Source organism: Ctenopharyngodon idella, chromosome 22 (genome assembly GCF_019924925.1).
Source record: "Ctenopharyngodon idella isolate HZGC_01 chromosome 22, HZGC01, whole genome shotgun sequence".
NCBI lineage: Eukaryota > Metazoa > Chordata > Actinopteri > Cypriniformes > Xenocyprididae > Ctenopharyngodon > Ctenopharyngodon idella.
The window spans coordinates 12,649,168-12,674,888 of NC_067241.1; the positions used below are offsets into that span (position 1 = coordinate 12,649,168).

Consider the following 25,721-nt stretch of genomic DNA (forward strand, 5'->3'; position numbering starts at 1 on the left):
GGTTCTTTTGTATTTCTGCCAAAAATAACAGCACATTCTGTATGGATATTGTACAACAAAAGATCCCACATGACTTTATTCTAATGGATGTGGATTAATCGCCCTCTTGTGGTTTGGAGTCATAAACCCTCATGGTAGCACTTTATTTTACAGTACATGTACTTTCCTGGTACATATATAGTAATTATGTTGTACATACAAGTAAAAGAGTGGTAACACAAGGTACTTACCTGACATGTATGTACATGGAAACTAATAAGAAACACTGCGGTACTTTCCAATGGTATATACATGATAATTACTTTGTACCTGTAGACAAGTGTTGGGTAATAACAGGCACTTACTATAGTGTCCGTATATGGTAACTAACAGACACATTACTGTACTTACCAATGGTATGTACATGGTAATTATGTTGTACTTATGGACAAGTGTGGGGTAATAATAGGCACTTTTTTATGGTAACTAGTAAGACACATTATTGTACTTACTAGTGGTATATACATGGTAACTATGTTGTACTCACGGACAAGTGTGGACACACATAACGGACACTTAACTACTGTGAAACAAATGTGCTTACCAAAATGATACACTGAAGTAACTACACAGTACTTCTTAGTGTTAATACTTATCAAGTAGTACTTTTAAGCAAGGCTTTTGACACATGACAACTGAGTATACCAAGTACAGTTGTAGTGTTACTGATCTGTATGTATGTATGTCATCAAAATACCCTATTGAACCAATCGGTTAAGTGAATCATTGTCCAGTAAAGATTAGGCAAGTTGAACCGCAACAGTGTATTATCCAGTACTCAAGAAGTATCTTGTACCATGCTTTTATTTATTAGTAAATTTTGTCTCAAACTAGACTGTGGAAAAACCGATAAGGCTGGCCTAATTTCAGACACATCTCACTGTTACATGACATGTTTTGTCTATTTGACAACAAAGCCAGATTCCCCTGAGAGTTGCGATCATGAGACTATTGTTAGTCCGTGCTAAATCCTACAATGTGAAAATCTGCACAACAAAAACGTCAGTTTTCCCTTTGAGATGCTCCTTGTACGAGACTATGGATGAATATGTCACGCGATAGGTTTTCAAAGTCCACTGTGACGTGTTCAAGTTATGGATCTCACAATAGAGACGTCTCTTTATGTAATCCTTAAGGCTGGAGCCTCATATCCATCACTGGATGAAGGACACTCCCTTAAGCTGAAGGACATCTCCCTAGTTGTGTAATTTGAGACTTGTCAAAGCAGGGCGTGCAGTATTTATGGTGTGCTGATATGGCCTCAGATGACCTATCGGGTGTAGTTTAATATGTCCAGATTTCAGCCACTCCTTCCTGGAATCACGTTCATGCCTGCCTAGAAGAATAGCCTAAATACAGCCATTCATGTGGTAAATGTCAACACAACAGAACAGATGATAGGGAACAAACTGAACAATAAAGGTAGACTACAGGTAGACTATTAAAACTAGACTATAGATAAAAAAAAAAAAAAAATCACAAATATCTCTATTGCATCTACTAGGCAGCAGTGAGATTAAACTAAGATTTTTGCTTGAATCTTCTGCTTTTTTTTTTTTCCTTAGAAAAAGACCACAGTAATCTCATATGTGTTTCCAAAGAGTTCTTAGCAGTGTCTCAAACTGTGCTCAGATTTGATATCAAAAGTCAGAGATTTCAGTATGAATTTATTTATTAAAAAAATTAAATGAGAAATGGTTTATTAATTTTACATCAAATTCTTTTGAGACTAAATCATGAGATATGATATCCACACCTTTAAAAAACACTCACACACACATTTAAACCAGACTTTGATGGTTTTAGCTAGTTTAAGATGGTCTCCCAGGCTGACCAGCTGAAAGTGCCTAAAACCCCTCTTAAAAATCATTGAAGAAAAGCAAACCAGGTTCAGCAGGGCATTCAGTCTTGCCTACAACCTTGGCTTGTACATTCAATGATTAATTTTGTATTCCACAGATGAAAGAAATAAAGGCAAATTCATACGGGTTCGACAAAAAATGAGGGTGAGTAAATGATAACTTCATTTTTGTGTGAACTATTCCTTTACCTTGCATCCGACTTGCAGGCACTCACAAAATGCTTAGTCTTAAAATATGTAACTGGTTTGATTATAGTCCAAATGAAAGTCTGTTTGCATTCATTTTAATGTTGAATAGGTCGTTCTCACAAGTATCATTCCATAAAAAAAAGTTTGTAATTTGTTTCGTTTGTTGGAAAATATTCCTTCAGCTTTCTATTTTTAGTTTTCACTGACTTTGCAGAGAAGCAGCATTATGGCACATTTAAGGAACAGTTTGCACAAACTATTGTTTAAAAAAAGGTCTACCAGTCGTTGAGGAACAGATGTGTTGTTTCAGAACAGCAGTGTACTCTTCTGAAAAACAAAGTTCACTAACTTTTCAAATATTCTTGTACAAGTTGGCATGTTTCGAGGCTGTTTCAAGTTCGATTAGGGGAGTGCTGGGGTAACACTGCAGTCTAATACTTGAGGCACCTTCCATAAAAGCCAAATATAGTTCCATCGATCCATTGGCGAAACCTTGAGACGGAAGTGTAGACGCCAGGGTACTGGGCATCAGCACAGCCATTGCCCCAGGAGACGATGCCGTAGACACGGCCCTCGCACACCAGCGGTCCTCCAGAATCCCCCTGCAGAAAAGACAATAATGTTAATATGATTTTGGACAGAATGGTGAGATGGTGTGCGAGAGGAGTGAAGGAGGTCAAACTAGAACTAGAAGGTGAAACTCACAGTGACGTGAGACACATATTGCCTTTGCTATAAATTTAATTACATTTCTTTTGGTGAACTTGACACATTGCAATGCCAGCAAATCTGCTCCTTTTTAGCAAGAAATGGGACGGGAATTGATTTTTATCCATCAAGAATTGATTTGGATTAGAGAATAAATTTTATATTTATTTATTTACACTACTGTTTAAAAGTTTGGGGTCAGTAAGATATTTTTTTACTTGAAAAATGAATACCTTTATACAGCAAGGATGCATTAAATTGATCAAAAATGACAGTAAAGCAAATCAGCATATTAGAATGATTTCTGAAGGATCATGTGACACTGAAGACTGGAGTAATGATGCTGAAAATTCAGCTTTTGTCATCATTATTATTTTTAATTGTAATCACAATTTTTTTTTTTTTTTAATCAAATTAATGCGGCCTTGGTGAGCTTTCTAAAACTTTCTAAAACATTTGAAAAACTTAAAGATTTTCTTATTTGTTTCTTACTTATTTTTTTCCTTTTTGATAAGTCCTTAATTTCTACCAGATTTTTCTGGCCTAACTGAATAAGATTTATCAAATACCCTCATCAGATAAAATGTCAAGTTTCGATTTATTCATTATTTTGTTAAATTGCACAAGACTAACAGCTTATTAGCTTATTAAAAAACATTTAACTTTTAAATTGTTAAGGCAACACATTTTTAACTTTAATTAGACCCAGTCAGTTAGAGCAGTCAGGAGTGCAACCAATTAAATTTATAAATAGTTTTATAATTGGCAAAAATAATGCGATATCCAAATAATGACTGAATAGAAGATGACCCTGTTCATGACAACAAAGTCAAAGTCCAGTAAACTACACTAAAATTGTGCTAATAGTTACCTACTGGTTTATTCCAAATACTTTTTTAATTTATTACCACATTTCCAATTAAGTATTTATAGAGATAGTCCATAGTAATCCATAGCATTTTTTCCATACTATGGAAGTCAATGGGGCCCATCAACTGTTTGGTTACACATAATCTTTAAAATATCTTTTTTTGTGTTCAGCAGACGAAAGAAATTCATACAGGTTTGGAACAACTTCGGGGTGAGTAAATGATGACAGAATTTTCATTTTTGGGTGAACTTTAACTTTAACATCAAAGTTCGGTCCACGATAACTTGCCATTCACATTAAGTTAAGTGCATGTGAAGCAGTAATCGATTGTCTCACCTTACATGCGTCTTTTCCTCCTGCGCTGTATCCTGCACAGATCATATTCTCTGTGATGTTTCCATTAAAAGAGTCTGTGCCATTACACACTGCGGTGGACACTATGGGCAGCTTCACCGTCTGCAGCGTTGCAGGGATTCCTCCCGTTGGAGTGGTGAAGCCCCATCCGGACACCCTGCACACGCGACCCACGGCCACCATGGCGTCCTGCCGAGGCAGCGGCGCAAGAGACACAAAGCTGTTCAGATAGACCGGAGACCGCAGCTACACAGGTGAGAAAAAGAAATAATTAATAGGACCCATAAAGCATACGTTCTGTGTTCTGTCTGAATACTCGATTCTAATTGGCTGGAAGGTGTGCAATTAAAACCGTTTAATGCACAGGTAGTTCCAAGTCCAATCACAGCCATCGGATTTTATCAAAAATATCTTAATTTGTGTTCCAAAGATGAACAAAGGTCTTACGGGTGTGGAACAAAATGAGGGTGAGTAATTAATGACAGAATTTTCATTTTTGGGTGAACTAACCCTTTAAACTATTTGAATGTGCTTTGCGTCGGGTGGTTCTTTGACTCCACATTGTTCATTAAAATCGTTTAATGCACAGCTAGCCGTGGATTATTCATACTTAACAAATACAACTTCTGATTTTAAAAATGTATTAGTAAATGTAGAAATTAACTTTAACTAAGATTAATAAATGCTGTAGAAGTGTTGTTCATGGCTAGTTCATGCTAACTAATGTAGTTAACTAATGTTAAGAAATGAAAAGTGTTACCATTTTTACTTGTATACTTAATCTAAAACTTTTATGCTATTGTTAATATATTAAAATAATATATGTATTTAATATAAAAGTATACCATTTTAATTATAAAACTTTAGATGTGTAAAATAATTCATGCTGTATTGCTGCATTACTGATTACTAAGAGATAGATCACTTCATGTAATATAACTCGATGCCGGATTGTCGTGTTCATTTTATATGCATGAAAGAATCAATGATTCACAGTGAGTCAGTCAGTGTAACACAGGAGCATTGATTCCACTGCCTCACCTTAATGAGCATGATGTCTGCGTTATTGGTGGCTTTGTTGTACTGTGGGTGAGGTATTAAAACATGAGGTCTGCGAAACTGCTCCGTCCCCTCATATAATCCCACAGAATAATCTCCGGCCACAATCCTCATGTTTGCCTCGCTGGAGACACAAACAAACACTGATTTTTATCCAACTGAATGACTCTTAAAGTTCAAAAACTCAAAATTAGATGTGCAATTTTATTGTCACACTGTATTTCTTTTGTAAAATACACTGTAAAAACCTGTTCATCGTAAATTACCTTTATCATATACGTTTAAAAAAAAAAATGGTTAAACGATGCATTATATGTTCTTTTACTGTGAAAAGTGCATATTTTGAATAACCATATAATTTACAGTTGAAACCAGTAAAAAGACATTCCCAGAAGTCCCTGCATGACACAAATATTTTATTATTATTTATGTATATTTTCAGTACATTACACTCTTAAAAAATAAAGATTCCAAAAGTTTTTTTTTGTTTGTTTGCAGTGATGCCATAGAAGAACCATTTTTGGTTCCACAAGTAACCTTTCAGTGAACAGTTCTTAAAAGAACCCCTTTTTCTTAGTGTAAAGAACATTTTAATAATCTAAACCTTTTCCCACTATAAAGTACCTTTAATACAATGAAAGGTTCCATGTATGTTAAAGGTTCTTCATGGAACCATTGATGCCAAAAAAGAATCTTTATTTTTACCACCTGTATTATTCAGATTAAGTAGCTTAGTATATTAACATTAAATCACTTATACAGTTATGAGTTATAAAATGCAAGCGCCAACATAACATCCCGTAAACATTGTCACTGTATTTTTTGTTTCTACAAGAATTTAAAGGAATGTGAGTCATCTACAGAACATGAATTTTATAGTGAATGTTAATTGTTAAATATACTATATAACCTATATTTAAATCATATTTAATTTTTTATATTTATTTTTTGAAAATCTATAATGAAAAGAAATAATGGCAGTAACCCTGCTTACAGGGAACGTTCTCAGGACTTTAGCTAGCGTTCTGGCAAGGTTCTTTCAGAGTTACGAACAAACATTATTCCAGTAATGTTTATAGAATATTTGTTCAAAGTTATCTGGTCATTAATAATTTTCTCAAAATATTTGAAAAAATGTTTTATTTGTGACCCTGAACCACAAAACCAGTCATAAGTCGCACGTGTGTATCTGTAGCAATAGCCAACAATACATTGTTTGTACAAAATTATCAATTTTTCTTTTATGCCAAAAATCATTAGGATATTAAGTAAAGATCATGTTCCATGAAGATATTTTGTATTTTTCCTACCGTAAATATGTCAGAAAAAATTTTTTGTGAGTGGATATGCATTGCTAAGGACCTCATTTGGACAACTTTAAAGGTGATTTTCTCAATATTTAGATTTTTTTTTTTGCACGCTCAGATTCCAGATTTTCAAATAGTTGCATCTCGGCCAAATATTGTCCTGTCCTAACATCATTCATGGAGGGCTTTTTTCTGTAATGTTTTATTTGGATGTTCATCTAGCATTTTTTAATTGTTTCTACTTGTTTCAGAATGTTCATATAGCATTCAAATGTAACATTCCCATAATGTTTGATGAATGATAAAATGGAATGTTTCCTTAACGTTCACATAACCAAGAAAAAAAAAACATTTTTAAAACATTCAAAAACTGGACGTTCAGAGAACATTCAGCAATAACATTTTCATAACCTAATTGGAATGTTAGCAAAACATTCTTAGAACATATTTTTATGCTAAACTGTTGCTATGGTTACCACCCCAGGTGAACGCAACATCTGTTCGCTGTGCCTCCTAAGTGGCGCCAAATGGAAATACCCGCTGACTAAACTCGTATCTCATAATGAAGTGCTTGTATGTACAAATGCCCAATCACAGCTCATCAGTTCTGTATGCAGTGATGCTCATCTTACCCTATATTGCAGTGTGCTGCGGTCAGCACCCAGTATTTGTTAATTAAGGTCCCGCCACACAAGTGCTGGCCCGTAGCGCTCTGAATGGACACGATGTACTTGATAGAGTACGGCGTCGGGACGTATCCACCCACGATACGGCTCTGCAGCAGATCCTGACCTGTGAAACCATCTAAGAGACACGTGATTATGTTGACAGCATCTTTAATATCAGTGATATTAGTCTAGATTTTCCTTTCACACAGCAGAGACACGTGTGCATGTGAATCTACACCTTTGTCTCAAAAGGAAAGTGTGTAACTTAAGGTTGCTAAATCTGTCATACAGTAAGTTAATACTTAACAATGCGTAGTAAACAATATGGTTTTTTTCCCATCTAAATCTGTCAACAGAAGACTATAATTTCCTGACATGTGCGTCACGAATAGACACTGTGTTTGATTTGAAAGAAGCCGTCAGCGGGTGACTGGAGAGTCATCTCTGGTATATATAAATGTTGCCCTTGGGCATATTGATCACAGTGTAACAATTAGGCAGTTGTACGTGCTGCGGTTCAAGTAATCCTATACAATATTCGCAGCCGTGTGAAACATACACGCTGGATTGAACCTATTATGTAACCTTGATTGAATGACCTTGGACCTCACGAGGATTGGCAGCAGCGTGACCTTTATCTGATTGCTTTATGAAGCTCTCAACGTGAGGAAATCCTAAACGTTAAAGCGCACAAAGCACATGAAGAGGTTATGTACGTCCATTGTTTGCTGTTTTATGTCGTGAAGTAGCGAAAAACAGTAAACAATGCTGAAGTTCGATGTTTAGGGATTTAAATTACAACATTTGGGGATTTAAATGTCTTTGGTATGTTTTTATAATTCAGCGCGGGTTTTTACGTTAGATTCCATCATCAGATGGATTAATTAATCTTTCATGTGCATTCTAAACTTTATAATTGCATTTTAGGGCTTTTTTGTGTTGGGAATGAAAAACGATTTGCTTTGGACTTCCTTCATTGAAGATGCAGGCTGTCAGGATGAAGGGCCCATCCATCAGTGAAACTAAACTTAACTTTGTCCTCATATTTCATTTCTGTAATAAATCAAAGCGCTGACAAAACCTCAGCCAGACATGCAAAAAAAAGCTACGCAGTATTAAAAGCCATCACTGGATAGACTCATAAATATCTCGCTTTTTTTATTTTGTAGCTCAGGAGATTTCACTTATATTTCTGCTATAAGTATTAGCATCAATGTTTCCTCAGTAACATTTAAAAAAAATACAATAAATCTCAGAAAATTTTGTCTTGGATGAATTTGAGAAGCAAGTCTTGAAGAAACTCATTTTGAGATCTTTGACTTTTTATTGCAGATTCTGAAAGTCATAAAAATAAGGAGGCTTAAGCAAAATAATTAATTTGTTCTCCATGTGATCTTTTGTTTTAGAAAGAACAATTGAGATATTAAAGAGATCTCATTTGTGTTTTCCCCTACCTCTAAATTATTTAATTTTTAAGTTTTATAATTGACAACTTGAGTCTAAATTATTGCAAAATGCCATAATTTTAAGATTTTATTTAATTTTATAATATTTCAGATAATAAAACACAGACACAGTAAATGTTGCATTGGCATTTTAAAATAAAAGTTTTTCTTATATTATTCACATCAAAATTAACAGCAAGTCGCCCAAGCATTTTGAAGTAAAAACTTGACTCACGGATTTGCTCGAGGTACAGTATACGACTGCACCATACAATGCACAGCACTCAAGCCGCTATACCATGTTAATGCACTGAAAGGATTTTGTAGGATTGAAGTCTAAATCTTTTACTTACAGCTCACCGCGAGGAGCTCCAGGAGGACGCACAGAAGAGGAAGCGGCAGGTTCATACTGATGGAGACGCAGCCAGAGACAGACACATGCACAGGTGCAGACCAGACTGAGACGAGTTTTGCTTCAGGTACTCTGATTCCACACCTGGGGAAGGATTACCTCTGCATTCTCGGGTTTCCTAGTTCCTATTTCCGTCTCCATGGTCACAATGTCGTCTGAGAACGGGAACAATATATAATTGAAGCATGCTTAACCAAACCTGTGATCTTTTGTTTTGGGTCTGATTTAGGATTGCCTACGTCACATGCTATTTGCGTCACATCGCAGATTAAATTCTACAGTTGAAAAAACTGTCGAATTTACTGTATCTTTCATTGTTGTTTCTTGTAAACGCCTTTTTGATTTATATTACAAATGTTGGTGCGTTTAGTGGCCCCAGAAATCAGACACTTGAGTCACATTTTGAGTGTTCTTTCGAACTAAATTCTGAGACATTTTTACAGTTGCTTTTAACTGGTTATTTATTTTATTTTATTTTAAATATCTTTCTATTCTTTTCTCTTGTGGTAGATGAGGTTTTGTTGAAATTGCAAGAATGATTTCTGATAATTGTCAAAATCAAGTCAAAAATCAAGTGTTATCTGGTACCAAATGATAATTTTACCATTTCTCGAAACTAAATTCTGAGCCATTTTTTCAATTACTTTTAACTGGTTACTTTTTATTTTATTTTATTATTTTATATGATTTTATTTTATTTTAAATTGCATTCTATTCTTTTCTATTCAAGTTGTAGATGAGGTTTTGTTGAAATTGCGAGAATCATTTCCGATAGGCTGAAAATGTCAAAAAATAAGTGTGATCTGATACCAAATGATAATTTGATCATTTTTCTGAAACTAAATTATGAGCCATTTTAAACATAAATTAAACATAATTTATTTAATTTTAATGAAACTAATTCAATTTAATTACTTGTTTTTGTGCATTATTTTAAAATGGCCTGAAAATCATTACACTTGTATTAAATTACCATACATAATATAAAACCAGCCTCACCTTTTGTGTTAAAGAAAGAAAAATGTACAGCATTACACACTGACTAAAACAAATTACAATATTTTCTGTAAAAAGGAAAACACTACATATGGAAGTAGTTCTAATATAAACAAAGTTTCAATACTGATGTATCAAATTAACCAAATCAGACAGATTTGAGACACTCCTGAGACGATCTGATTTTATCTTCATGTTCGGTAAAGCTCCTATAATGTCAAACTTTTCCCAAGAGAGAGTCTTAAAGCAGTTCTGTAAGCGGCCAACCGTTGTTTTGATAAAACTCCCACAGTCTGAGTGGGTGTGAGGTGGACGATTAAGGATTGAAGACAATAAGATGGTGAGAAATGGGATGTGTTTGCAGGGAATCATTTCTGATAGGCTGAAATTTGTCAAAACCATTTTTTTTTGTCTGAACCATTTTTCAATTGTTTAACTATTTTATTTTATTGTATTTTATTATTTAATTTAATCTAATTTTAAATCTCTATTCAAGTTGTAGATGAGGTTTTGTTAAAAATGCGAGATTCATTTCTGATAGGCTAAAGATTGTCAAAATGTCAAAAACAAAACAAGTGTTATCTGAAATCAAATGGTCTTTTGATCATTTTCCAGAACTAAATGTCCAGTTTTGCAGTTACTTTTAACTGGTTGTTTTATTTTAGTTTAGTTTATTTTAGAAATTTATAGCAGTCATGGGATTATGTTTAAGCAAGTAAAACATAATATATATAATTATTTTATATACATATATTTAAAATATATTTATATTATATAGTTTTACATTCTTTTCCTTTTTTCACATAATAAACATTGCAAAAAATAAATCAGTTGTGGGGCAAATTAAAATATTTACAGGCCAAGTACGAATTTTTGACCATTTGGACCAGCAGAAAAGCTGCTAATAAGCGCTGTCTGCTGGGAATTGTGGGATTGGCCCAGATCTGGAGCACGGATCATTAAAAATGAAGGTGCGGTGCTGAAATAGCCCTCGTCTTGTTCTCGGTGTGATCTCTTTGGCCAGTGTTAGCTAATGAGCTCGTCTGAATCTGACACAGCACAATCTACGTCTCATTTATTGTCGCTCTCTCTATTTTCTCATGGCTGGGTCCCCCCGGGTGCTGACCGCTGCCATTTTTACACTTGATCTCTTGTTCTGCTCTTTTGGTGCTACCACAACAGAGTGATTAGCCCCCTTCCTCATCATCGTGACATGATGCCTCTGGCTTCTGTGTTAGATTCACTGCTCAGAACCCTTCAGGATCCTGTCATGGTTTATTAGAGAGTTTGTGGACCGTTCTGTTGTCAGAAGACTATTAATCGTTGGTTTAATGAATCGTCATTCATTAATATCTGACCTCTTAAATGGGATCATCCACCAATACACTTGTCATGGTAATTAGGGTGACAGTGATGTCACAGCACTGCTGGATGTGGCTCTGCTGAGATTGCCACATGGTGGGAGTGTTGGCAAGTTTCAACAAAATTTTATGTGTTAACCATATAAAAAAAAATTAAAAAGTATCTTATAGAAGTTTGGGAGGGAATGAATTATGTGGAATAACTTTAGATGAAAAACAGCTAAAGGTGATGACCTGTTTTATTTATTTTTATTATTTTATTTTATTTTCACAATGAACCCAGACCATTTTAAAATACCACATTTAGCATTTTTAATATGAGGATAGTTTATTTGATTTAGTTTAATTAAAATTAATAAAGAGCAAAAAATTACTAATTAAAATTAGTTATTCATTTTTGCTCTTTATTTTAAAATGGCCTGAAAACCATTAGGATTGTATTAAATTACGATACATAATATAAAACCAACCTCATCTTTTGTTAAAGGAAAAATATACAGCATTACACACTGACTAAAATTAAGGTATTTACTGTTAAAAAAAAAAAAAATACAGAAGCAATTCTAATATAAACAAAGTTTCAATACGGATGTATTGGCAAGACTCAACAAAATGATTCAATCTTTTATTTTATAGATTTCACAGTTGTGTTAATCATATAATAAGCTTATAGTCTTTTATAGCTGTTTATGGTGGAATGTTGTTGTTGTTTTTTTTAATTTGCAAAATGATTCCAAACCAAAAATTCTACATAATTATGTGGAAGAACTTTAGATTATTTATTTTATTTTCAAAATGATTCAAGACCATTTTAAAATCCCACATTTAGCAGTTTTAACATTAGCATAATGTAATTAATTTTAATTAAACTAATTCTATTTAATTACTAATTTTTGTGCATTATTTTAAAATGGCCTGAAAATCATTAGACTTGTATTAAATTACCATACATAATATAAAACCAGCCTCACCTTTTGTGTACAGCATTGCACGCTGACTAAAACAAATTACAGTATTTTCTGTAAAAAGAAAAACACTACATAATGGAAGTAGTTCTAATATAAACAAAGTTTCAATACTGATGTATCAAATTAACCAAATCAGACAGATTTGAGACACTCCCGAGACGATCTGATTTTATCTTCATGTTCGGTAAAGCTCCTATAATGCCAAACTTAAGTCTTAAAGCGGTTCTGTAAGCGGTCAACTGTTGTTTTGATAAAACTCCTACAGTCTGAGTGGGTGTGAGGTGGAGGATTAAGGATTGAAGACAATAAGATTGTGAGAAGTGGGATGTGTTTGCAGGGAAAAGCATGTTGTCAGATAAAAAACAAACAAGTTAAATAAATCATAGTCTGGGTTTGTGCAACTCTTTAGATGCATATACAGATATAAATATATATCTGGGGAATAATGCTTTCATTATGTGCACGTCTATCAGAATATAATGCATTTATTTAATGCCAGAAAGGAGATGATTAATTTCTTATATTAGAGTTACAATTGCTTACAGTAAATTTGAGAACCATGTCATAAATAGCATCCATAGATCGTCTCAGGGTACAAATGTAACCTTGGTTCCCTGAGAAAGGGAACGAGACATTGCATCCCAGGACACTAATCGGGAACGCCTCAGCATGACTGATTTCTGAAGCACGTGTTAAAGCATGCCAAACGTAATGACCGCGACAACCTATGACATCACTACGAGTGTGACCGTGAGGTATAAAAGGGCGCCTAGAGAACGTCATCGTCTGAAGGGATCATGTAGGCAACCCAGAAGCATGGCAATGAGACGCAGTGTCTCGTTCCCCTTCTCAGGGAACCAAGGTTACATTTGTAATCTGAGATGTTCCCTTTCGAATGGACGCTAGGACGCTAATGGGGAATAAATACCCACTCTGCCTTGCTTAGGTGAATGCATGCCATATTGACTGTGACTAAGCACAAGAAAACTTTAAGAAATACTCTGCACATTAGTCAAAGGGATAGTTCACCCAAAAATGACAATTCTGTTATTATTTACAGGAAGAGATTTTCAAAATCGGAGCCTGAAATTGTTCAACATTACAAATGATTTGGCGCTAAAGACCGGTCACGTTTTAAAGGGATAGTTCACCCAAAAATGAAAATTCTGTCATAATTTACTCACCCTCAAGTTGTTCCAAACCTGTATGAATTTATTTCGTCTGCTGAACACAAAAGAAGATATTTTGAAGAATATGGGTAACCAAACAGTCGATGGGCCCCATTGACTTCCATAGTATTTTTTTTCCTTAGAGTCCATCAACCGTTTGGTTACTGACATTCTTCAAAATATCTTCTTTTGTGTTCAGCAGAAAAAAGAAACTCATACAGGTTTGGAACAACTTGAGGGCGAGTAAATGATGACAGAATTTTAATTTTTGGGTGAACTATCCCTTTAAAACGTGACCGGTCTTTAGCGCCAAATCATTTGTGATGTTGAACAATTTCAGGCTCCGATTTTGAAAATCTCTTTCTGTTCTGGGTAATTTATTTATAAGGATTGCATACTGTACAATCAGTATGCTAAAAACAGTCACATGTAATTTCCAAGCAAAATGATGAAAAATAACTCATTCACTTTGAAACATTTCTGACCATGTAACTCAAGCTTGCGATATTTTGAAACGCTTAACTGACAACACCCACAGTACTTGTATTTAACGCTGCCATTGAAATGGCTGAACAGGGTGTTGTTCACTACACCAGCAAACAATAAGTGATCATAAAGAGCGTTGAATCAGATATGCATGACACTGAGGGACTTCAGCTTTGTCAGGTACTAGGTCAGTGTCTCTTATACTCTGGGATAAACGTACAATTTGTTGTTTCACAAGCCCACAAAAGCACTGGACATGGATATGGTGTCATTATAAAAGCTCTAAGAGAACAGAAATCAGCAGTTGGAGGTCATTCAAGGCTTGGAAGGTGAGGAATTATCACTGGTGAGTCTTCGGATATTTTATTTCCTTCTTCTCGTAATGTATGTGTAAAAGGCATTAGAGCATCTTGTAATACAGTCATCAACTTGTAAAAGAAAAAAAAAAAAAAGTGACATGATCTTGTGATCAGATATTTGTTCTGCACTCTTGAACTGTATCAGGTTGCTATTGTACAGTTTTGAAGGATGCAAGCAGACATAAAGACTTCAGCGTTTCATTGAGAGACTCGTTTTCATTTATTACAGGCTTTCACAATATTTTACTTGTGTTTCGGATGCTTTTTTCTTGTTAAAGCACTGGAAGAATGGCTCAGTTATTGTGGGTATTTCTTGTGCTCGCTGTAACGGTCAGAGGTAAGCAATTCAATTCTTCATTAAATAGCAATTATTTGACTCCATATGCCATTGTTCTACACAATTATAAGTAATTAATTTAATATGAAGAGGTTGTGTATCCATCCACAAGTCTGATCCAAATTAGAAATTTCAGGATGTAGCATTTAATATGAAGTCATGCTTTTTTTTTAATGCCCATTTAAAATCACATATAAATGTATATAATCATAAACAAGCTAAAATCGAGGTATGCAGGTCACTGGTTTTCTGACTGCGTAACAGAAATTTCAGAATGCATTTTAACATGATCTAATCTATAAATGTTCTAAAATTATGGATATATAGCCTATATAGCAAAATGTGAATAACATTTACTCCATATTGTTCCTTATAATGACTTCCTCTTGTTCTTTATATTCACTAGATACATTACCACAAAGGATCATTGGGGGTCAAGAGGTTGTGCCTTACTCCATCAAGTACCAGGTGTCTCTTCAGGTTGACAGGAAGCATTACTGCGGAGGAACCCTCATTCAGCCCCAGTGGGTGGTGACTGCTGCCCACTGCTGGAGACCGTACGTACTGCAACACGTCAACATGCTCGCTTCACTGATCTAGATTTACTCAAAAGGTTTTAAAACATTTTATTTGAGTTATTTAATTAGTTAATTGTTTCATTGTATTTGGATCAACAGGGCTAGCGTGATTCAGGTGGTGCTGAGTGAGCACAATCTCATGGTAGAAGAGGGATTTGAGCAAATACATAATGTCTCCAGAGTCTACAGTCATTTTGCCTACAATCCAAAAACTTTTAACAATGACATCTTGCTCATTAAGGTAGGAAACATAATAAAAATACTAGAAGCTACTGATACTGAAACGTTACAGATACTGACAAGATGAATCCTGCAACAGAAATTCTTTTTTTGTTTGATAATTTCTCCAATATCCCAATTAAGTGTGGAGTGATCAATTGATACCTGTATTTTTTTAATGGCTTTGTATTATAATATAATCCGATGAAGTGAGCTCTGGGGCGGGGCTATCTGTTTGTTTGCCCAGAGGCAGATGGGGAGTGTTTAGGGAAACCTGTTTGGAAACTGTCATTATATTTTTAATTTATGCAAAAATTACACACCTCATGTGAAGACATCGTAATTATTTATTCCCAGCTCAGTGTTCCAGCTCAGATGAATGCTAATGTTCAGCCGGCCCCACTGCCAACTACAGACAGTGATTTAGTTGGACCGTGCACCGTGAGCGGATGGGGAGTGACACGACTGTACAGCTTCTATTTGTCACCGATTCTGCGCGCAGTGGATGTGGAGATCATCCCCAACTGCCAATACTACTACTACTACAGAGTCAACGACAACATGATCTGTGCAGGCTCGCGCTTCGGAGGGAAAGACTCCTGCCAGGTAATCAGAGTGCAGATCTAATTTCCACAACACAAGTGACAACAAATGGAATAGAGTGCAACAGTGCCAGTCCACTTTTTCATCACATTACAAACTTTGATATAAAATGATATTATTGATATAAAGCTATTGATTTAAAGATGTTGATTATGAACTGTATATATAAACTATTTATACATTTATTTTAATATATATATATATATATATATATATATATATATATTGAGAATATATGAGAAAAATATAGAATTAGCGAGTTTATTAGCATTTTCCTTCAGGTCAGTCCTATGTTCATAATAAAAAATCTGTTTAAATGTCCGATGTATTATCTTGTCCTTTTAACATTTAAGGGGTTTTCCCGTGACTGACAGCGCAAGTCAAAGCATTTTCAGTTGCGTCTTGTTCCGTGTTCACAACAATTCAGTCTTTTCAATGTAAAAGTCTTCGCTACTGACTGACACACTCATAAAGACAGTCTTTGCCGCCATCTAATGGTGTGAAAATGTAACTTCTGTTGCTGTTCACGGTCAGGGACTATTTTTTCCCGCGGAAGGAAGGCTTTTAGAAAAAGTTTACTTCATGAAAGTTGCATTGATACATATTTCTGGCTTTAATATTTGTATTGTGTGGTAACCGTTTTATAAAAGCAATAAGGTACTCGAGGCTAGTGCTGTATCGTGAATAAATAACAACGCCCTTCAGCTGTGACTTACTCGCTATACAGCACAGCCTCTCGTACCTTATTGCTTAAATACAGTGCCCTCTATAAGTATTGGAACAATAAAGACAAAATTGCTCTGTTAGCTGTGGTGTCATACAGAATGTCACATTTTTTTATTGACTGTTTCAACACAGAATGTTTTACCAACTAAGAAGTGCAGCACTTTTACAGTTTCATCCCTCTGCCTATGTGAGCATAAGTATTGGGACGGTTTAACTCAAAGCCAATGTAAAAGTGTAAAAGCTAATATTTAGTTGTAAATCCCTTGCAAGCAATCACAGGAGCGAGTCTGTGACCCATAGACATCACCAGACTCTTGGTTTCACACTTTGAAATGCTTTTCCAGGCCTTTATTGCAGCCATTTTTTTAAAAGTTTGCTTGTTTTGGGGAGTTTCTGCAGTACATCATTCGCAGTGCTTCATGGGATTCGGAAAAAAAAGTTCTTCATGGGATTTAAAAAGTTCTTTTGGCAAGATTTGCTTGTTTCGATTCTCTGATTGGTGGAGATGTCTCTGCAGAATCATGGGTAATGTAGTGTTTCACCAGGAATTCTGCGATTATTTACGATTATTTAAAAAAACGATTATTTAAACAAAATATGTTGAAATAATGCATGTTGCTGACTTCAACAGAGGCAAATACCTTCGATTAACAACCTCGTAACAACCTGTTTTTAAAGGTTTATAAGTTATTGTAAAAATATCAATTCCCCTATAGAAAAAATGAATGGGAGTTTTTACTTCCGGAACCCGAAGCCAAATAACAGAAGCCAAAGAGAAACACAAAAGAAATAGCTGGTTTCTTGTTTTCTCAATAATTTCAGCAAAAATAGTGATATTGAAGAAAATAATAATATTATTATTAATAATTAATAATAATAAACCAACATTATTTTGGCTATTCATTGAGATACTATTATAGTTCATATAGAGTTCAGATTTTTTTTTATGTCTATATAGTTTTTATTTATTTTTATTTCAGTTTGTTATTTTAGTACATCAAGTTAAACTAAATGAGAATGTGAAAAAATGCTTTGACAACTAGCTGAAATAAAATAAGTTTAAGTTTTTTATGTTTTATTTTATTTCAGTTAACATTTATTTTATTTTAAGCAACAAAAGTGTATTTCTTTATTATTTATTTATTTATGGTTTTAAAACCCTGATTTGATGCAATGAAAATGACACTATTTTAGCGACACTACAAGCTACAAGGTTGTTCAAACCTTTTCTGAGCTCTTCCTGAATTTAGTTTGACACCTCATACACCTGCTTTGTCACGGCAATTGGCAGTTTCCTTAATTTATGATGGCACACAATCCCTCCCAAGGGTCCTGCCAATGGCTTTTCTGTGAAAAATGCATTCTGGGAATAAGGGTGCGGTCAACTGCTGACAATTCAGGGAGATGTTAGATGTACTCTGATATGACACAGCTATTCAGGGCTTTATGTTCAGACTCTTTATGTTATTTCAAATCAAGGTGTGACATCTGTATGAACTTACTGTAGGTACACAATAGATAATATTTATAGCTTTTTAACAAAGGAAAAAAAAAAAAGTACAAATTGGCTTAAACTACAGAATAACACACAAGCAATGGGATCCAGAAGTGAGACCACTTTTTTTTTTTCCTGTTTAATTGTAAATAAATGTTTTGTGTTTTGTGTGTGTGTGTGTGTGTGTGTATATATATATATATATATATATATATATATATATATATATGTATTCTGTTTCTGTTCCAGTGTTATGAGGATAATATCTATATTATAATAATAATAATCTGTTTGCACATGCTGCTGTCTTTCACAGGGAGATTCAGGTGGCCCTCTCATATGTGATGGGATTTTAGAAGGCATTGTTTCATGGGGAATCGGCTGTGCTCTTCCATACTATCCTGGTGTGTACACAAAAGTCAGGAACTACAACCGCTGGATCGACTGGATCATCACCTCTGAAAGCTAAAATACATGTTTAGCTGAATGTGGGAAGAATTAAGAAAAGGATGTAATTTAACAATAAATCCTACTTCAAGTACTGATCCATTCAAATGATTTCATCCAGAAGTTTATAGAGTAACATGCATATTTTGTACTTTTTAAGTGAAACACTTAAATTAACTATATTTTGTCTTTTACAGAATGTTATGGCACTTTTTCATTTATATTTCTATGTTTTAAAGTAACACAACTGACTGAGTTCTCTTTTGATCTAAAAGCTTTTCCTTAAATGCTTGAAGTTATGTAGGCAAATATAAGCTATGACTATATATGAACTTCTTTACAAAACTTGTATTCAGTACAATTTAAAAAGCATCCCACGATGCACCTCAAGAGAAAATGTCCAGGAAGAAATCCAGCTGTCAGTAAGATTGATGGAACTGTCACAGTCATGTTTTTAAATGCATAAAGTTTACAACAAGCTCTTACTTGTGTCTTTATTGCGGTCATTTCCACATGAGTGTCTGACCTCTGGACTGAGTAAACAGGATCATTTTTACTCATCCGTCTCGTTACCATCTGTGCACTACCTCAATTAAATATTTTCTAGTATGAGAATAAATGGTTAAACCACATCAAGGTAAGTGGAAAATGTTTTATTTATTATGTTAAGCGTGTTCTGTCTAATGATCGTCAGACCGGTGCAATGCACAGTCCTGTTCATGAAAATTCACCTATATCCCAAGGGTGAATGCTGTATATAAATTAAGTAAATGGGAATTTTGCGAGCAATGTTGGCATTGCTTTAGCGAATTACTCCATTGTAAGAGTCAAAGAATCTTTGCATCACTAATTTCCTCCTTTAACACACACACACGCACACACACACACACACTTGACACTCACACACACACTCCACTTCGTGACTTGAAGCCATGCAGTGCCTGTCTGTTGGAACAGAGTCTCCAGTCAGCAGCATTATGGATAGCTGGAGCCCACAAGCGCTTGTTCAGAAATCTCAGGAAGCCAGAAACCTGGCGTACTGTCCCTACAGCAAATTCAGGGTTGGAGCAGCTGTCTTAACAAGCGATGGACGTGTGTTCACAGGTGAGGATACTCTTATACATTTATATGAGTGTATATATATATATATATATATATATATATATATATATATATATATATATATATATACACATATATACAGCGACATTAAAACGTTTGAATGGTATATATGTATTTGTAGCTTTCGAAAAAAAAAAAAATATATATATAAATATATATATATATATATATATTGGAAAGCTACAAATACATATATATCATTCAAACGTTTTAATGTTTTTTAAAGTCTCTTATGTCCACCAAGGCTGCATTTATTTGAATTTATCAAAAAATACAGTAAAAACATTAATATAATTGTAATATATACTGTAATATAACATATGTAATATAACAATTCATTTTCTATTGTATTATATTTTAAAGAGTAATTTATTCCTGTGATCAAAGCTGAATTTTCAGCATCATTACTCCAGTCTTCAGTGTCACATGATCCTTCAGAAATCAATCTAATATGATGATTTGCTGCTCAAGAAACATTACTATTATCAGTGTTGAAAATGTCTTTTTTTCGGGATTTTTTGATATTTAGAAATTTCATTTATTTGAAATAAAATTCTTTTGGATGTTTATAAATGTCTCTACTGTCACTTTGAATTTAATGCAATTTAATGCATCCTCGCTGAATAAAGCCCTGGGTATACTTTTGTTTTTTTAGTTGTGTTAGTAAAAAACTAGTGTACACGCACAGTCGAATTTGACTCGTACGCATACACAGGCATTCGACGCATGCGCAGTTTTGAGCAATCTCTTCCCACAAGTTACAACCCATATAAACATCTTTGTCTTCTTTCATGCTAGAATTGTACAAATGAGGGTACTTTCTAACCTCTGCGCACAATCTCCCGTCTATATAGGCCTCCATTGTCGCTGTAGCTACGGCTGGAAGTGGGGCAAAAAAAAGTGAAGTATACTTTGGGCTTAACATTTATAATTTCTTTCAAAAAAAAAAAAAAAAACTTGTTACAGACCATAAACTCTTGAACAGTAGTGTATATATATTTGTTTATGCTGCAACTATATTTTCACATTTATTTCGCATGTGCTAAATGGATGTCCCAAAAGGAAACCCGACAGGCAATATGAGACATTAATTTATATATAAATCTACAGTACATCTGTGTGTGTTTGTTCATGATTCATCAGTATATGGTGATGTGCTGTTAACAGGCTGTAATGTAGAGAATGCATGCTACACCACTGGATTGTGTGCTGAGAGGACTGCTATATCTAAAGCTGTGTCTGAAGGACATACAACCTTCAAAGCCATCGCAATTGCCAGGTATTTTGATATATATGTATTGGCTGAAGTATAAGTACATACTGTTGAGTAACATTCCTGGTATACATTGTTTTGTGCAGTGACCTTGAAGATCAGTTTATTTCTCCATGTGGAGCCTGCAGGCAGTTCATGAGAGAGGTTAGTTCTTCTAAAAAAAAATAAAATTGCTGATAATTATCATTGATATTATTACTATTATTTACAAAGACATATAAAACGTGCAGTTACTCTGTAGCATGCAAAAACAAGTCGTCATTCAGAACAGAGCCAAAACATGAGTCAACGATGACAAACTGCACGTGTAGAAATATAGGAAATTTTGAGAAATTTAGGTGTGGCTTAGAACAACAAAAAACACAAAATTGCATTGTGAATAACGCACGGCACAAATAACTTTTCACCTTTCAATAACACTGTCAGCTAACAGACTAGTTACGTCATCTTTTTTGCAGTTTGGCTCACAGTGGGACGTTTATCTGTCAAAATCTGATGGATCTTACAAACTGATGACAGTGGAGGAGCTCCTGCCATGTTCATTTGGCCCTGATGACCTGAGGGCAAGACCGAAAAACCATTCGGCTGTTGACTTTTAGAAATAAAGCTGAAATTTTTTAGTTATGTTACAAAGCAAATGTGTAGGATAGATTTATAATGTATTGAATGGATGTGTGGTTCTATTATTTCGCAATGAAAACATACAGTGAATGTGTAAACTAATAAATAATAATCCTATTCTGAACTGTTGTGTGGTTAATAATTGACTCACCGCGTCAAACTTTTTTGGTAGTTTTATTTTAAAATACCTGCCACTTTGACTTTTATTGTGAAATACATGCCTTTTGACTTTTATTTTGCATTGGTACATAAACACTGTCTTTGAGTAATAATGTATGGAGAAGTAAAAGGGGCCCAATTGTTTTTCTGTCATCGTGAAATTAGTTCTTTATTTGGCTCGAAATTTCAAAGCCGCAGACCTCCTTGCCTGGCCGGTACCGCTTCTTCCGTCTGTCTCTCAACGGGATGGATGTAAACAGCGTCGCAGAATGACACAGAACAAAAGATATTGTTGAATAAAGTTATTTTTTTTTGTTTTTGTGCACAAAAAATATTCTCATCGCTTCATAAAATTAAGGTTGAACCACTGTAGTCACGTCGACCATTTTAACAGTGTCGTTAGTACCTTTCTGGACCTTGAAAGGGTTCTCACAAACGAACCCTCACGCTATTCAAAGCAGATCTCCAGGGGTCGCTTCGTGACAATTACATTCACTGGAATTATCAAGCTACAGCTGATGACCTATTTTATTTTTATTTATTTTTTATTTTATTTTATTTTTACAATTTCAGGCCATTTTAAAATTCCACATTTATCATTTTTAATATGAGCATAATTTATTTAAAATTAATTTAATTACTAATTTTTGCTGTGGACTGAAAATCATTAGACTTGTATTAAATTACCATACATAAACTTTGTGTTAAAGAAGGATAAATGTACAGCATTACACGCTGACTAAAACAAATAACAGTATTTACTGTAAAAAAAAACAAAAAAAAAAAACACTACATATGGACATAGTTCAAAAATTCAATACTGATGTTTCAAAAAACAACTCCACAAACAGCATTATAGCTTCACTACTAACCAGGTTGACTTTATTTCTGTCATTCATCTACAGAAGTTCTTATTGAAAATTAACAGAAGTTTAACGCTTATGTTTGTTTCATTTGAAGTCACCCTAATGGTGATCAGTGTTTGCATTTGTTGGGCTCTTAACTCTTATAATATGTTTGTTTTTTCTGGCTGCTGTGACAGTGTGTTTGTCAAACACATTTGTAGTAGCAAAGAAAGCTGAAATGAGATCAGCTGATGATTTCATAATCATTGTGAAATAACCTGAACCACTGATGTCATTTGAATGTAATAATTGTGTTGTGCCAATAATACCTTTGCATTACTAACCCTGCAACGTGAGATTACACTGTATTGTAAAATTCAGTTAGAAGTTTGAAGATAATTTTTTTTTTAAAAAGAACAACAGTATGAATCTCAACAATGGTGAAAACAAAATATTCAGACAATCAGATCAACTCTGGACATCACAAAAAGCTACTAAAAGAACAAAAACCACAGCAAAAGGCAAATAGTTAGAATTAAAGAACATAATAGAACAATTCAGCTGCATACTTTATTCATGCTGTGATGCAAGTTGGGAGTTTTGTTCTATTGTACCCAGCATGACACTTTTGATTGTCACCTTTGTTAAGATTCATGTGCTGATTCTTGATGTCTTTGTGCGTCATCTTTGAATATATATATATATATATATATTAATCTTCTAATCAGTTTTGTTCCATTATAAGGTTGCAATGATAGTCGGTTTTGTTTGGTTGCAAGATCTCAATCGGTTTCATTTCGTTATGAGATTTTAATAACGGTCAGTTTTGTTTCGTTACAAGATGACGGTCGGTTTTCAATGTCATTCGGTGTAATTTGGTTACAAGATTTGAATGACAGTTCTTTTTTTTCGTTAAGAGATTTTAATGACGATCAGCTTTGTTCCATTAAGATTTCACTGACGGTCGGTTTTGTTTCGTTACGAGATTTCAATGACAGTCGCTTTTCATTGTCAGTCAGTCAAATTTTCAGTTGTTCAGTTACAAGATCGCAATACGGTATGTTTCGTTATTTTACGAGATTTTACTGACAGTTTTGTTTCATTCTAAGATTTCAACGGCAGTTTTTTCCATTACAAGATTTCAATGCTACTTGGTTTTGTTTCCTAACGAAATTTTAATGAAGGTCGGCTTTGTTTCTTAACTAGCTTTAATATCAGTTGGTTTTGTTCGGTTACGAGATCTCAATGACGGTTGGTTTTGTTTTGTTACGAGATCTCAATGACGGTTGGTTTTGTTTTGTTACGAGATCTCAATGATGGTCGGTTTTGTTTTGTTACAAGATTTCGATGACGGTCTGTTTTATTCGGTTACGAGATTTCAAAGGCAGTTAGTTTTGTTCCTTTTCGAGATTTCAATACCATTCGGTTTTGTTCCCTAACGAGATTTTAAAGACGGTCAGCTTTGTTCCTTAACAAGATTTTAATGACATTCGGTTTTGTTCAGTTACGAGATTTCAATGATGGTCAGTTTTGTTCGGTTACGAGATCTGAGTGACTGTTGGTTTTGTATTGACAGTGAGTATTGTTTCATTACAAGATTTCAATGATGGACGGTTTTGTTACTTTATGAGATTTTTATGACGGTTGTTTTTTTTTTTGTTACGAGATTTCTATGATGGTCGGTTTTGTTGTTCATCTCAATGATGGTCAGTTTTGTTCAATTGCAAGATCTCAATGATGGTCGGTTTTGTTCTTTTACGGAATTTCGAAGATAGTCGTTTTTTTTCATTACAAGATTTCAATGATGGTTGGATTTGTTCCATTACAAGATTTCAATGACGGTCAGTTTTATTCAGTTATGAGATTCAATGACATCTGTTTTGTTTCTTTACGAGATTTATATGATGGTTGGTTTTGTTCAGTTATGAGATACTTGAACTCTGAGATGGGAAACTCTGAGTTTTCTTTTTCAGAACAGCTGAATTGAGTTAGTTCGATCAACTCTGAGTAGGTTGAATCTGGCTGCGTTCCACTCCAATTTTAGACATGCACTCACGAACTTCCCTATAAGCACTTACGCTCAGGGGAATCGAATGAAGTGCGTTCCACTTCGTAAAGTGGATTTGTGTAAATTTGCATGTAGTAGGCTAATAGACACCGAATAATCTTGTTTTCCGTTTGAATTAAGATTATTTTTATAAGCACACGGGCGGATGATTTTACTTAAGTAAAAGGCACTTCCCCCAGGAAACAAGACTAAATATCTTATATAATTTTTTATATAGAAAATCCATCTTGATTTAAGAATTTTAAGATATTTGTATTTTAAATAAGACAAAAATACCCAGTAAGAAAAGCATTTTTTGCAGAGTGAATGAATGAATGAAGTATTTAAACATCGCTTGCGATTTATACAGGGTGATGAGACCGAAAGAAACTCTGGGTTTACCGAAGAAAACCTGCTCCCGACCAGGTTAGGTTCACATAGTATGCTAATTTACCATAGTAACTGACTCAGAGTATACGTTTTCTAATAATAGAAAACCATTATTTTAAATTGTAATGATATTTCACAATATTACTTTTTTTATTTGTATTTTTGATTAAATAAATGTAGGCTTGATGAGACTTCTTTCAAAAACATTAAAAATAGTAATGTAGTTGTAAGAATTAAATAAAGTATATCATTTGTGATGTGAAACTAACTAACTAAGGTATTGTTTTTGCCCCAGGGTTACACCCCTTATTTTCTGAGGTTTATTTTAACCCTTTATTCAGTACAGCTTATTGCGACTGTACTGGGGCGTTGAGCGGTATGTGATGTGCTGTGTGGACTATTTTAAACCAGGGTTATATCCCTTATATTCTGGGATTTATGTTAACCCTTTATACAGTACAGCTTATTGCGACTGTACTGGGGCGTTAGGACCCACTCAGGTCACAGGTTGATCAGACCTGCTGGCCTCTCTAACACCTCTTCCCGCAGCTACCCAGTCTCCCAGGAGGTCTCCCATCCAGACAGAAACCGGGCTCAACCCTGCTCA

General features: G+C 34.4%; 3 protein-coding genes and 1 long non-coding RNA gene across 4 annotated transcripts; 3 read left to right on the plus strand and 1 right to left on the minus strand.

Moving 5' to 3' along the window:
* Positions 1-558: 558 nt before the first annotated feature.
* Positions 559-8,909, minus strand: zmp:0000001088 (trypsin). Its single transcript, XM_051881145.1, has 5 exons — positions 8,855-8,909; positions 7,021-7,180; positions 5,064-5,205; positions 4,005-4,268; positions 559-2,691 (listed from the first exon to the last, which is right to left on the minus strand). The coding sequence occupies exons 1-5, from the start codon at positions 8,907-8,909 to the stop codon at positions 2,521-2,523; spliced, it is 792 nt and encodes a 263-aa protein (XP_051737105.1). The 3' UTR covers positions 559-2,520.
* LOC127505533 (uncharacterized) lies at positions 2,554-8,995 on the plus strand. Its single transcript, XR_007927734.1, has 3 exons — positions 2,554-3,878; positions 4,045-4,276; positions 8,857-8,995. It is a non-coding gene; the product is annotated as an uncharacterized LOC127505533 (long non-coding RNA).
* A 4,727-nt stretch (positions 8,996-13,722) lies between these two features.
* On the plus strand, positions 13,723-19,349 carry LOC127505546 (trypsin). The gene is made up of 5 exons (XM_051881168.1): positions 13,723-14,589; positions 14,996-15,146; positions 15,267-15,408; positions 15,744-15,992; positions 18,527-19,349. Exons 1-5 carry the CDS (start codon positions 14,541-14,543, stop codon positions 18,677-18,679), a joined length of 744 nt encoding a protein of 247 aa, XP_051737128.1. The 5' UTR covers positions 13,723-14,540; the 3' UTR covers positions 18,680-19,349.
* Positions 19,350-19,542: 193 nt separating this feature from the next.
* LOC127505547 (cytidine deaminase-like) lies at positions 19,543-21,797 on the plus strand. The gene is made up of 4 exons (XM_051881169.1): positions 19,543-19,761; positions 20,947-21,058; positions 21,139-21,196; positions 21,511-21,797. The coding sequence occupies exons 1-4, from the start codon at positions 19,590-19,592 to the stop codon at positions 21,649-21,651; spliced, it is 483 nt and encodes a 160-aa protein (XP_051737129.1). The 5' UTR covers positions 19,543-19,589; the 3' UTR covers positions 21,652-21,797.
* The last annotated feature ends 3,924 nt before the right edge of the window (positions 21,798-25,721 follow it).